This window comes from Stenella coeruleoalba (assembly GCF_951394435.1).
Source record: "Stenella coeruleoalba genome assembly, chromosome: 2".
NCBI classification, from domain to species: Eukaryota; Metazoa; Chordata; class Mammalia; order Artiodactyla; family Delphinidae; genus Stenella; species Stenella coeruleoalba.
The window spans coordinates 131,507,816-131,524,489 of NC_137147.1; the positions used below are offsets into that span (position 1 = coordinate 131,507,816).

The window sequence follows — 16,674 nt, forward strand, 5'->3', positions numbered from 1 at the left end:
TCTGTGACTGGCTTATTTCATAAGCTTCATCCATGTTGTAGCATACGTCAGGATTTCCTTCTTTTTTATGGCGAACCAATATTCCGGTGTATGTACATACATTTTCTTTATCCACTCATTTGTCAATGGACATTTAGGTTATCTCCCCCTCTTAGTTACTATGAATAATGCTACAGTGAAAAAAAATAAAATAATGCTACAGTGAACATGAGAGTGCAAGTATCTATTTGAGATTCTAATTTCAGTTCTTTTTGGGTAAATACCAAGAAGTAATCCCATATGGTAGTTCTATTTTTAATTTCTTGAGGAACTGCTGTTACTGTTTTCCAAAGCAGCTGCACCATTTTACATTTCCACCAGCAGTGCACAAAGGTTCCAATTTCTCCAAATTCTTGCCAATACTTGTTACGTTCTGTGTTTTTGATTTTTGGATATTATGTATTTTGGATATTAACCCTTCATCAGATATATATGTTTCAAATATTTTCTCCCACTCTGAAGTTTGCCTTTTCATTTTGCTGATTGTTTCATTTGCTGTACAGAAGCCGTTTAGTTTGATGTAGTGCCACTTGTTTATTTTTGCTTTTGTTGTACTTTTGGCATCATATCCCCCCCAAAAAATCCTTGCCAGGACCAATGTCAAGGAGCTTTCTCTTCATGTTTTCTTTTACGAGATTATGGTTTCAGGTCTTACATTAAAGTTTTAAGTCCATTTGGAGTTAACTTTTGTGTATTGTGTAATTTTTGTGTATGGTCCCCACCCTTTTGGTACCAGGGACCAGTTTTGTGGAAGACAGTTTTTCCAAGGACTGGGGTGCAGGGGCAGTGTGTGTGTGAGATGGCTCAGACGGTAATGCGAGCGATGGGGAGTTGCAGATGAAGCTTTTCTCGCTTGCCCGCCATTCACCTCCTGCTGTGTGGCCTGGTTCCAGGGGTTGGGGACCTGTTGTGTAAGATAAGGGTCCAATCTCATTCTTTTGCATGTGGATATCCACCATTTCCCAACAGCATTTACTGAAGATTACCCAACAGCATTTATTGAAAAGACCACCTTTTCCTTTGTGTATTTTTGATGGTTTGTCAAATCTTAGTTGACTGTATATTTGTGGGTTTACTTCTGAGCTCTCTATTCTGTTCCATTGGTCTATGTGTCTGTTTTTATGTCAGTTTGCTTTAATCTGAATTATTTCCTTCCCTCTGCTAACTCTGGGCTTAGTTTTTCTTTTTCTAGTTTCTTGAGGTATAAAGTTGTTTGTGTGAGATCTTTCTTCCTTTTTAATGCAGACATTTATTGCTATGAACTTCCCTCTTAGCACTGCCTTTAAGCATCTCATAAGTTTTTGTATATTTTGTCTCAAATATACTATCTAATTTCTCTTTTAATTTCATTCTTTGATTCACTGGTTTTTTCATGAATTTGTTTAATTTCCACATATTTGTAAATTTTCCAGTTTTCCTTCTGCTATTAATTTCTATTTTCAATCCATTGTGGTCAGAAAATACACTTGGTATGGTATCAGTCATCTTAAATTTGTTGATGTGTTTTGTGACCTAACATGTGATCTATCCTGAAGAATGTTCCATGTGTGCTTGAGAAAAATGTGTATTCTGCTGCTGGTGGGTGGAATATTTTGTATATGTGTATTAGGTCCATTCAGCATATAGTGTTGTTCAAATCCTCTGTTTACTTAATGATTTTCTTTCTAGATGTTTATCCATTATTGAAAGTGGGGTATTGAAATCTCTTACTTTTACTGTGTTACTGTCATCTTCTTCCTTCAGTTCTTTTCAATGGTTGCTTCTTATATTTGAGTGCTCTGACGGGTGCATATGCATATATATTTACAATTGTTTTACCTTCCTGAAAAATTGACCTTTTATTACTATATGATGTCATTCTTTATCTCTTCTGAGAGTTTTTGACTTCAAGTCTATTTTGTCTGATATAGGTATGGCCACCTCTGCTCTTGTTTGGTTACCATTTGCATGGATTATCTTTGTCACTTCTTTCACTTTCAGCTTACGTGTGTCCTTAAATTTAAAGTGAGTCTGTTGTTGACAAATGAGTTTGATCCATTCAGCCACTGTATGTCTTTTTACTGGAGAGTTTAATCTATTTACATTTAAAGTAATTATTGATAGAGAAGGAACTACTATTGCCATTTTGTTAATTATTTTCTGTCTTGTAGTTATTTTGTCCCTCATTCCTCTCCTGCTGTCTTGCTTTGTATTGCTGATTTTTTTTTTTTTTTTTGTAGTAACATGCTTTGATTCCTTTCTCATTTTCTTTTGAGTATCTTTTATAGGCATTTTCTTTGTGGTTGCCACTGGGTTTACATAAAACATCTTATAGTTATAATAATCTATTTCAAGCTGATAACAACATCAATCACATACAAATATGCTACACTTTTACTTCTCCCCCCCAATATTTTATGTTACTGATGTCACAAAATACATATTTTATATCATGTATCCATTAACATACTTTTATAGTTATAGTTATTTCTACACTTTTGTCTTTTAATTTCTATAACAGAATTAACAGTGATTTAACCACCCTCCCATTACAGTATTACAGCATTCAGTATTTGTCTACATATTTACATTTACCAGTAAGCTTTATACTTTCATATGCTTTCATGTTGCTATTTAGTGTCTTTTTGTTCCCAATTGAAGGACTCCTTTTAGAATTTCTTGTAAAGCAGGTCCAGTAGTGGTGATGAATTCCCTTAGCTTTTATTTATCTGGGAAAGTTTTTATTTTTCCTTCATTTTTGAAGGATAGTTTTGCTGGATATAGTGTTCTTGGTTGGCCTTTTTTTCTTTCAGCATTTGGATTATAACCTCCCACTCCCTTCTGGCCTGTGGTGTTCCTGGTGAGAAATCCACTGATTGTTTTATGAGAGTTCCCTTGCATGTGACAAGTTGCTTTCCTTTTGCTGCATTAGAAATTCTGTCTTTGACTTTTGATAAGTTGATTATAATGTGTCTCTGTGAGATTCTTTGGGTTCATCAAAGTTAGGATCTGTTGGAATTCTTGAATTTGGATTCCCTTTCCTTCACTAGATTGGGAAATTTTAGGCCATTATTTATTTAAATAAGCTTTCTGCCCCATCCTCTCTTTCTCTCTCCTTTTGGGACTACCATAATACATACATTGGCCTACTTTACAGTACAGCATACGTCCCTTAGGCTTTTTTCATTCTTTTTTCTTTTTATTCCTGACTGGATAATTTCAAATGACCTATCTTTTAGTTCGATGATTCTTTCTTCTGTTTGATCAATGCTGATCTTGAATTCCTCTAATTTTTTCAGTTCAATCATTGTATTCTTCAGCTCCAAAACTTCTCTTTGGTTCTTTTTATATTTTCTACCTCTTTGTTATTTTCATTTTGTTCATATATCATTTTCTTGAGTTCATAGAACACCCTTATGATGATTATGTTGAATTTTTTGTCAGGTAATTCATATACCTGTTTCTTTAGGGCTGGTTTTGAAGATTTATCTTGTTCTTTGTAGGGGCCATGTTTCCCTTTTTCTTTGTGTGTCTTGTAACTTTGTGTTGGGATCTGCACATTTGAAAAAACAGGCATGACTTTTAGACTGTACATACTGGCTTTGTAAAGGGGAAGACACCAATCACCTTGACTAGGGAATCAGGCATTCTCTGACACTTTTGTAGGGGATAGGACTTCTCTGGGCCTGCGTGAGCAATTCCTCAATTACAAAGGCTTGCTGGTTTCTGTTTCAGGAGATCATAATCTCTTGCTCCCTCTGGTGTCTGCCTGCAGCACTGCAAGTTCTCTGGTTCTCAGAAGTAAGCTGCCTTGCTCTCTCTTGTTCTCAGGGCCTGCCAGGCATCCAAAGTATGCCAGTTTCCTGTCAGTGCCATAAGTCAGGTGAGACAGATACAAGTCCCCTGGCAGCCCTCCAAAAAGCCAGAATGCAGGACTCACACTCAACTCCCCTCCCTCCTAGAGGGGAGAACCCATGGCCTGGGGTATTATCTTCCAGTGTGGAGCTGTGCCAACTTGAGAGAGGGGCGATCATGAGTAAAGCAAAACAGTTCTTCTTACCCACATCAATGTGGCTGTTCTTGGCTTTGAGATCATCTGGGGTATTGCAATATCTTAACTGTTTACCAGAGTTCTCACAATGGTATTTTGGTCTGTATATAGTTGTTAAGTATCTCTGTGGGGAATGAGAACTGGGACTTCCTATTTTGTCAATTTGCTCTTTTTCACTGGTCTTTTTATTGCCTTCTAATGTGCATGTCTGGTCTCCTCAAGGAGACATTTTGAAGGTAGAGGCCTACTTTTCTATGCACTGAAATGATTTAGGTACAGAGAAGATTCTTAACAATTACTTATTGAATGAAATCTGCTTTAACATATTTTAAAGTTTTCATACTTTTTGGAAGATAATACATCTCTGTTAGCCTTCATCCTAGATCATGCCTGTCTAAATGTACTGTTTTTACAGCGCTCCAAATAAATTCCTCAAGACCTTATCTTAAAAATCCTACTTTGAATCTGCGCTGCAAGAAAAAGCACATACTTTTACAGTGCCACATATGCTAATTTAGCTTTTGTAAAAATCATAATCCAGAACTGTAGAATTTCCATCCTTCCTCAAGGCATGGGCAAATACAATTTCTTCCCGAAAGCCTCTCCAATGCTCCAATTAGAACTCATTCATTCATTCATCAAATATTTAACAGGCACCTCTTATGTGCCAGGCACTCTTTTAGGCTGTGTGGGCTACTCTGTAGCTCTGATTATGTTACAGAACTTCTCATAGCTTTTCTTTAATGTTAATGTATGTAAGTTGTTCCTTCTTCAACTGTGGGCTTCTAGAGGGAAGGAACTGTGTCCAATTCACCTCTGTAACCCTGGAATATGTACAATGCTTTGCACATAATTGAGATGAAATACAAGAGTGCTAAAACAAACTCCAAACAGCTAGATTGGGGGAAAATAAAGTCTTCGAAACCACCTCAGTTTGCTGAAGAACCAGAAAGGCTGAAGTGCACTATAATCAGGTGTCATATAAATTACACCAGATCTCAATTAATTAGCTTCTTTTATGCTTCTTTCTAATCCTTCTGGAAAATGTGTTGATGACTATTTTCTATCCTTTACTTAAAGGGTACTAACAAGTTAGTGATCCATATTTCAGTTACATGTATATCAAAACAAGTCAGCAATAAAAATGGAAATGCACTCAAGTGATTTCCAGAAAAATAAAAATCACCATCACTAGCCACCACCACCCTCCACTTCCCCAACTTAGAAAACATACCCTCCTCTCCCAACTATCACATACTCTATCACAGCGGTATTAGAATTGACAGCTAGAGAATGAAAAGCCAAAAGGAACAGCAGAAACCAGAAAGTGCCACATATAGGGGGGATGAAATGTGTTTGACAAACTAATGTCCCAGGATCCCAGTTCTAAACAAGATAAACATAGAATGTGGTGAAATCCACTGGTTGGGAGATTAAAAGCTTTCTGAGTGTCAAGAAACCTTGAGGCCACAAGTAAGGGAATATTATTCAAAGAAAACTGGGGATTTCAAAATACAGGGAGAGGATCAAGTTACTTGTACAAGCTCCTGGCACATAGTAGGCACTTAGTAATTGAAAGCTATTATGAGAAGCTAAGGTCTAGCTCAAATGTCCCTCCTTTGTGATGTCTCGGGCAGAGGCTACTGAGCTCCTTCCTCTGTGCTCCATTATACTATGTACAGGTTTCCAACACACCATTTTTATATGCAGTTTACGTGTCTATTCCCACTCCTATGCAGGAATTTCCTGGATGATTGGGATCATGTCTTATGCTTCTCTGGAACTGGAAATAGTAGGCGCTTACAATTATTAAGTGAGAGAATAAACAAACTACCTCATACAATAAGAAAAGGTTTCGATCAGAAAAGAATGAACAGCTAGGATGGAAGATCTTGTCTATAAGTCTTCTTGCTCATTCCTTCACATTTCAAATGTCTCTTTTGTTACTTGTTCTGTTCAAAGTACATTTACGTATCTTCTTCCATTAGCAATATAGAATAGGTTTCACAGAGTAAATTCTTCCAGATGATGCAGCATGCAACAGTGGGAGAGCATGGGGTTTGGTTTTATAGTTTTTGCTTCTTATTTTGAAATAATTTTAAATTGGTAATGGAAGAATATAAATTATATACTTTGTACAGGACAAGTAACAAAAGAGAATGGCTTTTAAATGTGAAAGAATATGCAAGAAGACTTAAAAACAGGATATGATGCAAGAATAGTAGAGTTCCCTTCAGCCAGTACCCCTACTGTTAACACCTTACAAAACCATAGTATAATTACCGAAAGCACGAAGTGAGCCAATAAAATTAACTATTCTATAGACCTTATTTGAACGTTCAGTTTTCTCACTAACGTCCTTTTTCTGGTCTAGGATCCCACATTACATCTAACTGTCAGATCTCCTTAGTTTCCTCCAGTCTGTGACAGTTCTCCAACCTTTCCTTTTCTTTCATGACACTGACACTTTTAAAAAGTACATGTCAATTTTTGTGTAGAATGTCCCTTAATTTGGGTTTGACAGACCTAGGTTGGACTCTTGACTCCGTGACTTACTATCTATGTAGCCCTGGGCAAACCAACCTCTCTGGGACTCAAGTTTCCTCATCCGTAAAATGATATAATAATACTGACTTTCTGTTTTAAAAGTTAAATGAAGCAATATATATTAAAATACCTGGAATATAATAAGGCCATACCACAAATGCTAAGTTTTTTCTCCTTGCCCCTGCCTTTCAACTATTTCTGATAGAATTTTGCTAAATGTGTAACCCGTATTTCAATGCCTTCTTTTATAGATAAAACCACATATAACTTAGCCCTCAAGTGATGACTCAGTGTCATCACTATAAATAGCCATTATTGCACTGTGTAACAGTTCTAGGTCTGTGTTTTTTGTTCTCTCCCGCTGCAGTCCCTTCTCATTGTCAGTATACCTCCGTGTAAGGGCCTCATCATTTCCTTTCTGATTTTCAGCTTGAAACATATGGGGTTCCATTTATTTACTTATATATTCATCAAAGACATACTGAAGCTACTGTGTCAGGCCCTGTGTTAGGATCTCCGAGAAAGTGATAAATTACCTCCTGTCCTCCTTGATTTTATGGCTAGCTGGGGAAATGGACAAGTAAACAGTTAATTACAATTCAATGTGGTTAATTCTATGAATGACATAATGCAGAGGAGCATATAAGAAGAACACCTAACCTGGACTTGGGGAAAGAGTCAGGTTGGGGAAGGTTTCATAAAGAAGGTGCCATTATGTCTCAGTAAAGGTCTGCAGAATGTGTAGAAATTAACCATATGGAGAAGGAAAGAGAGCAAAAGGCACACAGTTTAGGATGAGCTATTAGAAATACATGCTGAGTAAAAGTAGATCGGTTCTGAAAAATAAATCTCCTGTGTTATAAACTCGCAGCTTGAGAGCGATTTTGTGCCAATACCTCAGGAGCTCAGAAACTTGACCAAGGCCCCAGGGCTGTGTTCTGGAGACTGCAGTTGACAGGCCTAAACCTTTGGATATTATGCTGAGCTTACCTCTTTCAACATCTGTGAACCGAAGTAAAATTTAAGGCTACAATTGGCTGCTTGTTCCCATTTCAAAAGTATAACAGGTTTGCCCCTTTCTGACAGAGGAGTTTCTTGCTTCAAAAAAATATATCAATGGTCATCAAAAAGTCCTTTTTAAACTGACCCTTTTAACTGAGCTGGTAAGATAGGTTTTCAGACTTTCCCAGCTGTCTTCCCTTCTACAGCGCTCATTCCTACGGCCTCAGAGGTTTGCCTTTGAGCTTAACTGATTCCAAAGCCCTAGTATGACCATGTAAATTTATGATATCAGCAAGTGCTACAAGTATATTACCCATCAAATACTGGAAATTAGGAGAATGCAATATAAGATTTTCAAATTAAGAGGTTTTTCTGCCAGTTCCTATTTTACTCTCCCAATCATCTTCACTTTTTTTTTTTTCCCCAATCTGGAGAGTAAATAAGCTTTTAGTTTTCTCCACAGGGGATATTTCTCAAATCTTAGCTGCTTCTAACTCAAAGCAATAATATTACATACCGTCAACTGGTGTATGAGGAGGTCCATTAAGAAGGTAATCTTGTTACTAAACAGAACATCAGTGCAGTTTTCTGAACAGTTATTGCAGGTGAGGTTGTAAACATTGATTGCATTGCAGAGAGACCTAACAGAAGGAGAAAAACACCACTTATAAAACTCGTGCAGCTCTTCTCTAAACAATTTAAAATACATAAAATGAATGGTATAAAAGCAACAGGCATGGGATAGAAGTCACTCTAAAAAAAAAAACAAGCCAAATATTACTAGGTACAAGGTCCATCAGCTAGATATAAAAGCTTGTAATTTTTATCCACAGCCCAGTGTTCATTAGTAACTAATTCTTGCCTCTTATTAATTTCTTAGTTGCAGCAGCAGGCAATGGAAATGTACTTACCAGTCTACTGACAAGGTCTTAATAATCTAAGATTAGATATTACCCAGGAATTTTGGGATCTAGAATTCTTTGAATAATACCCAGAAAAAAAGGTCTGCCAAAGCTCCTGTTGCTAGATCTCCTGGTTGACAAGGGCAGATGATGGAAGAAGGGAGCACACATGAGGAGAAACTAGAGGCTTTCCCTGTGAGACAAGAACTGCAGAGTTCTGGGGAGTGAGCACCACACCTGCTCAGAGATTGAGCAGGGGAGGACCTAGAGAGTAAAACAGTCTAAGGTCAAACCCATCAAAGAAATGTTTTTTTTTTTTCTTAAGGATTAAAAAATTATATGCCACTGTTCAAAGAAACATTTGGAGCAACACTCAATGGGTATTCTTCTGAGTGCTTTGAAAACTGTGATTAACCTGCATTGCCTGAGTGATCAGTGTTGATTCTTGCCTGTCTGACTAAATCTCCTGCTTAAGTCCTATGTATAAGTGTTTTGATTTAGTCCCTTACAACCAACCCTCTAGAACAACAATTCTTAAAGTGTGAACCATGGACCAGTAACATCAATATCACGTGGGAACTTTTAGAAATGCAAATTCTCAGGTTCCACCCCAGATTACTAAATACTAGAAACTTTGGGGGTAGAGTCCAGCAATTTGTGTTTTAACAAATTTCACAGGTAATTCTGATGCATCTTCAAGTCAGAGGACCACTGTTCTGGAATAGGGGCTCTAGAGTTTGACAGAGCACTAGCATCACCTGTATATCTTCAAAGATATATACTTGCCTGAGTTCCTCCCCTGGAGATGCTAGTTGGGGAATGGGAGGGCTCTAGACATCTGCATGTTTCAAAAGTTCTATGAGCAATTCTGATGTATAGCTAGAGTTGAAAAGTACAGGTCTAAGAACCAACAAGTGAGTATTCATTCATTCAACAAATATCTAAGTGCCTATGATTTTCCAGGCTCTGTGCTAGGTGGACAAGACAGACAAGCTCTCTGTCCTCATGGAGCTGATGCTCTAGTAGGAGAAAGACGGTGAAGACAGCCCCTCTTGTACTTGTAATCATCTGTTTGTCTGATATAGTTGTATCTTGCTTCACATAATTGATAGGTTCCTGAAAACTGAGCATTAGAATACACTGGTTAAGAGTAGAGGTACTGGAATAAGACACTAGGTTAGAAACCCAGTTGTGCCATTTGAGGTTTTAGCAAGTTAGTCATTTAATATCTTAGCATCCATTTTCTTACCTAAAAAACTGAGATAATAATACCTAAGCTTCACATGGTTATCATGAGAATTAAATGAAGTTAACAGATGTAAAATATTATACTTAGGACAGTGCCTGGCACATGCTTAAATACTTAATAATGATAGACTTCGTTAGGGTTATTAATCTTATTATTCTTGTTAAGAATAATGCACAAATAAAACATTAAAAAATCCAAAGTGTGCTATAGAAGCTATTATTTCCAGGATAATAAAGCACGGCGTGTCCCAAATTTTTTCATGGCATACTGGCATAAACAACGAAAGAGGGCTTCCCTGGTGGCGCAGTGGTTGGGAGTCCGCCTGCTGATGCAGGGGACGCGGGTTTGTGCCCCGGTCCGGGAGGATCCCACGTGCCGTGGAGCGGCTGGTCACGTGAGCCGTGGCCGCTGGGCCTGCGCGTCTGGAGCCTGTGCTCCGCGGTGGGAGGCGCCACGGCGGTGAGAGGCCCGCGTACCGCAAAACAAACAAACAACGAAAGGACTCTAAGTTGAAGGGAGCCAGGAGGAGGCTCAGCTCTGGCCTGACTTAATCCCTGAGGATTGTACAGGAAAATGTGGCCTACATGTAACTCATTTAGGACACATTGGTTGGAGGCACTACCTAACAAATTCTCCACAAATGCAAATCAACATTATTTCAGTTATTAGGTAACATATTTAGATTTTTCAAGAGGACTTTTCTTTTTAATTTAAAAAATAACATGTATTTGTGATTATAAAAATAATTTTAGATAACTGTCATAACTTTGGGAAAGAGAAGCACAAATAAACAGTAAAAAACTATCCAGAGATGATTGGTATTTGTACTTCCAGTCTTCTCTTCTTACAAATATTCACTTAGTTAATATGTGTACAATGAATATTTCTCCATGACATTTAATATTCTTCTATAGGGACTTCCCTGGTGGTGCAGTGGTTAAGACTTTGCCTTCCAATGCGGGGGGTGAGCGGTTCGATCCCTGGACAGGGAGCTAAGATCCCACATGCCTTGGGGCCAAAAAACCAAAACATAAAACAGAAGCACTATTGTAATAGATTGAATAAAGACTTTAAAAATGGTCCACATCAAAAAAAATCTTAAAAAAAATTCTTCTATAACACTGTTCCTCAATTTTTTAAGAAAAAGCAGCAGAATGCTTTCTTACTCAGAAGCTTAAAAGCTAACAAAATCTTTTTCAGAAGCTTAAACCAAAGAACAGATAAAATCAGACCTCTTCTGACTGAAGCAGAAGTGAGGGACCCAGGACCCTACTTTGTTCTCCTCTCAAAGAGCCTTGAAGGGTTCCTCAGAGGCCTGGGGACACCTACGGGTGTGTTCCCTTGGAGTACAGTAAAAACTACTGAGCTTCAATACAAATAAAATTTAACTTGGTAACTTTTTGAATAGGAATGATGACCTTAGTACAACACACACAAAAAAGCATGGTGAAAAGTATCTCCCTCTTACTTATTTCCCTCAGCCACTCAGTTCCCTACCTTAGAAATCACCATGGTTACTAGTCTACATATCCTTCCAGAAGTAGTCTGTGCATATGCAAGAGTTGTTCCCTCCCACACAAATGGTATCATACAAGATTTGGAGGGTGAAGTGAGCCAAGGCCATCTTCCCGTGCCATTGGTTGTTGTCCTTATCAAGCAAGGTTTGGAAAAGTGAGGTTTTCCTGCAGTAATATTCAGGTTCCATTTCCCGAATTCTGTGTGTCAAGAACCAGTGGGATAACTTGTACTACTTGATTTGATTTCCTAACCTCTGATCTGCAGCCTTAAGTACCCATTCTGTGGTTTCCCGGTTGTGAGAGAAAGTTGTGTGTGGCATTAGCTTATTTCCTTCCTAACTTGTGTTTGGCCTCAAAGGGAGCAGTGCCCCCAGTGGATATGTCTGGTATTGTTTTGGAGTCAACAACAAAAGGTCTACAACTTTTTCCAACAGTTTTGTAAACATCCAACTTCTTATTTTAAATTCCTTTTCTGATTAAAATACTTACATTGAGAAATATTATAGATTTTAAAAGATGGAACAGTGTCATCCAATGGATATAAAATTTTACTTCAATCAATCCCTTACTATTGTGCCCAATTTTCAACGTTATAAACAACACTGTTTTAATATTCAGAGTTCTTAGTTATATGCCACAGGAAGTAAGCTCTGGTTGACTTAAATATTAAGGAAATTAACTGACAGGATATTGGGTATATCATAGGATTTAGAAAACACAGGCACAGAAGTTACCCTGCCCGGACCAATATCCAAATCACATACCATGAAATTGATCTGCTAAAAAAAACACTGGGCACCATATGCCACAGCTTGAACTCACACTATGATTTTGGACACCAGATGCAGCTGCCTCCAATTGTCAAAAGAATAGAGTTTGGGATGTCCTTGCTTCTTACTTCATTAGCCTCAGAGTAAAAGTCTGGAGTGGGTATGTTGGGTTGTGAAGCCTAGGTCACAAGTTTATATACTAGACACAAAGAATACTGGGAAGCAAATACCTGGCATTCTCATGCTCTATAGCGGGAGGGCCACATTATATGCTTGGGAGCTCCAGAAACATAGGATGTGCTCAATAGCACAACTCATGTTCACAATAGCTGTACTGAACAAATCCTTCTGCTTCCTTAGGATGAATTTTCAGCAATGATAATTTGAGTCAAAGGATATGAACATTTAAGATTTTTGAGACACTGCAAAATTCAAATTGCCTGCCAGAAAAAAATATTTTAAACCAATTTATACTCCCAGAAAAAGAGTTTCTCCATGTTTTTACCAACATCAGATAATTTCATTATAAACAACTGTTATTGATCTGACAGCTAAAAATGGAATTTTTTTTTGCTGTACGCGGGCCTCTCACTGTTGTAGCCTCTCCTGTTGCGGAGCACAGGCTCTGGACGTGCAGGCTCAGCGGCCATGGCTCACGGGCCCAGCCGCTCCGCAGCATGTGGGATCCTCCCAGACCGGGGCATGAACCCATGTCCCCTGCATCAGCAGGCGGATTCTCAACCACTGCACCACCAGGGAAGCCCTAAAAATGGAATTTTTAAAGGTTGCATTTCTTTTATTACTAGTGTGATCAAAGACTTTTTCATGTGCTTATTGCCAATGTATATTTATATTTTCTTGAATTATCACTGTGAACCTTTTACCCATTTTTCTATTGGGGGGGTCTCTCTTTTTCTTATTGATTTATAAGGCTCTTTACCAATAATAAAGATATTAACCTTTTATCATCATATGTAGCAAAATAACTTTTCCAGTCTGTTGCTTATCTAAATTTTTTGTTTTTTGTCATAAAGAATGTTTTCATTTTTATTTGATAAAATCTGTCAAACATTCCCTTTAGTACACCTGGGTATTGTGTAAAACTTAGAAGGACCTTCCCATTTCAAGATTATAAAAACATTCTTTTAAATTTACTTCTGGCATTTTCATAGATTTTTACATTTAAATGCAAGCTATGAAATTGATTGTGGGATAAGGTATAAGGTGAGTAGTCACTTATCTTTTTGTTAATTATTCTTATCCTCTATTTTAAAATTTTTATTGGAGGTTTTTATCTTTTTCTTAGTGATTTATAAGGATTCTCTCAATATAAATATAAAAAAAGGGTTAATATATGTTGTTAATATATTTTCCAGTTTACCTACTGCCATTAATTTTGCTTGTTATTTTGAAGGCATTTTTTATGTACTGAAGCTAAACAATTTTAGGCAGTCAAATAATTCTTTCTTTGTGATTTATTTGTTTCTTCCTTTCCTTTTATCCTTTAAAAGGTTATTCTTCACTATAAGATGAGGTAACTACATGTCTTTGTCTAGCCATTTTTATTTATTTTTCTTTAATCATCACTGTGTGTGGTAATTTTATGGTTTTATAATTTACTATCAAATCATTTAAAATTTATTTTGGGGTGTGGCATGAGGCAGAAGCCTAAATTCCACCCCCCGCCCCAGAGATTACTCAATAATTCACCTTTTCTCTACTGGTTTGAAATGCCACCTTAACTATAACTATATATATAGGATATATTCCCTGGTTTCCTAGTCTAGTTGCTAATATTGTTCAGCATTGTGCCAATATCACATTGTTTTGTGTATTGCAGCTTTACAGTGGGACTAACATATGTAACTATAGATCCCTCAAGGCTTAAAAAAAATGAGGGTACTATATTTAGAATGACACGTGGAATTATAGTTCTATAATTGTATCCTCTTTTCCCTTTGGTTTTGATCTATAAATTTTATGGTCTTGATTTCTAATCTTTTTTCTGTCTTATTCAATTAAATCCCTACAACTTGTCTAAAATCTTTTGTGGAATATTGTAAGGCATAAATAAACAAATACATGAAAAAGCAAACAGCACATGGTAGGGGATTTTGTCCTAAAGCCCTCTGTGCTTTAAAGAAACTGCATTTACTAGTAAAGTATGGAATATGCATCTGTATAATCTTATGCTCACAAAACTCTCCAAAGAAACTTCCACAAAGAAACTACTTTCTGATGAGAAAAAAGCGGGGCGGGGTGGGGGGAGGCAGTAACCAAAAATCTCAGGGTCAGGAAAAACTTGTCCACTTAGTAGAACTTGTTTGAAAAACAACCTCTATTTGAAGAGCACCTGTCTTAGAAAGATCACTTCTTTGAACCCAGCTTGGGTGGTCTGCCCAAGCAGCTTTCCTTGTAATTTAAAACTCAAATGACTGGAAGCACTTTTTAACATCAAACAGAAAGCCCCAGATTTTAAAAGTATCTTCTGAGAAGACAGTAAAATCTTACTGTCCTTTCTGTCAAAAGTACACTGTGGTTGGGTTTAGATAAAGGCTTTCTGCTCCAAATAATCATGAATACATGAGTGAATCTTGTGTCAGTAAGTCTTCTCACTGCAAATGTTTCCTCTGAAAAACAGAGGACAGAAAAGGCGTCATAAAGCTGGGTATTTTAGCAATAAATACAGGAACCTATTTATACCCCAAAAGAACACTAATAGAATACAAGTGTAGTACACCTCTGACATTAAGATTAGTATCTAAGATGTTATGAAATAGTTAAATAGAAAAGCCCCAGGTGGTTGCAGCCTAAGAGGACTTGATAATATAACTAAGGAAGTATGTAAGTTTATATCCTTATGCAGTTTCTAGTGATTAAGACTTTTCAGGAAACACTGTTCACCAAAATCCACTATCTCATACCAGTGTCAAGAAAGCAGACATTTAAAAACAACTGTCATTGGCAGTTTAAAACCAGAGGCCTTATATTATAAATTATAATTTGCCTTTGGCTTGCATTGAGCATTTAATAAATGGCATATAGCTTATACACATGGAGGTGAGTGAAGGCTTTAAGTTCCCGCAGAGCAAAATTCTGTGCTAAGTAGGCACAGCAAGTAATAAGAGTCACACCAATACAGCTGCAAAGAGAAACTTGGAATTTTCATCAGTTACTGTTTCAGCCCTCATGTAAGCAAAGGATGGGCTTGATGTGGATAAGTGTAGGAAAGAGACAGAACATCACAAAACACAGCAAATGATATAGTTTAAGGAAAGAAGATTATCTGGACTGAACCAGAACACACAGCCCTGGAGTAATACCAGTTTCCTAGGGAAGGGAGAAATGAATATTAAAACTAGAGCTCTCAAACATATTATAATTTACCACGTACATTTTGTTTGCATTAAGCATTTAATAAATGGTATATAGCTTATATGCATTGCCATTCTCAAATTATGCTTTGTCTTTATAAAGCTCCAAACTACAAGAACTTTTTAAGATATTATTAAAAAGAATTATTTGAAACTAGGGAGATGCAACTGCAGTTAAGAATTCTAACACCCTAACTGGACCCACCAAGTGAGTGGCCCCTCACAGAACGGGGCCTGTGATGTAGGCCTGGCCTTGCAGGACTGGCCCACCTGAAAGCTGTATGTGCCAATTCTGGAGGCTAAAAACTGAGACTAGTGTCAAAGCACTGAAAATTCTATTCTATTATACAACTACTTTAAGTTAGTTCTAAGCAAGGTCCTTGCCTGATTCATCCTTTTTGGGGCCCTCATAGTATGCAGCACAGAGCTGGCTGAGCACAGAGATGTCTAAATGAAGGGACAACTGTCTTCCTTGTTTCAAGGAGAATATACAAGAATGTACAACTGTGGAACATGCTAACACATTAATTAACCACATTTCCCACTATTCTGCTTTTTTAAACACTCATTAGAATGACTAGGGGTGGGAACCCCATCCCCCAGTTAAAGATCAAGTATCTCGTAAATTCATATTGTTATTTCAGATTCAAACTCAGGACTACGGGATTTTTTCTTCAAACTCTTCTATCAACATGTAACAGCTCTCTTTCCTCTCTTTGACACTGAGAATCCTGGTCCTTAAGAGCAGCAAGGATGACAGAGTTAGAATATCCATAATTACTTATTTGCTTTATGCTACATTATAACACACAGCAGTTTGAGAATAACAAAATTAATAGTACACTAATTATGATTACTGAAAACAGTTAAAAATATTTTGGCATATGCCATATCTATTCCTCACCTCCAAAGAGGCTGTACTAGCTGCACTGTCAGAACATACAATCATCTCATACTACACTCTCCCTCTTAATCTTCTTTAGTTTTAGTGCCATAATTATATATTTAATGTTCACTATCAGTCCACATGTCAATGTATCTATATTCATTACTTGTCTGAAGCTTGTTCTCTATTAGACTCCTTAGCAAGGTCTTGTGGGAACAATATTCCCTGAGTTCTTGCATATTGATAAGTGTCTGTCCCTTTTATAAGGGAAGGTCAATTTTGCTGAATATAAACTCCTTGGCACGTATCTTCTTTTCTTGAGTATATTAAAAATGTTATTTCATTTTCTTCTGAAATA

General features: G+C 37.2%; 1 protein-coding gene across 5 annotated transcripts in view; it reads right to left on the minus strand.

Annotated features, from left to right (window-relative positions):
- The window catches only part of SCAPER (S-phase cyclin A associated protein in the ER), a 495,741-nt gene that overhangs the window by 124,520 nt on the left and 354,547 nt on the right, over positions 1–16,674 (minus strand). For all 5 annotated transcript variants that reach the window (XM_079912990.1, XM_079912987.1, XM_079912988.1 and 2 more), the window contains one exon: positions 8,136–8,259. In XM_079912990.1, coding sequence (XP_079769116.1) covers positions 8,136–8,259 — 124 coding nt within the window. The remainder of the gene's footprint in view (positions 1–8,135; positions 8,260–16,674) is intronic.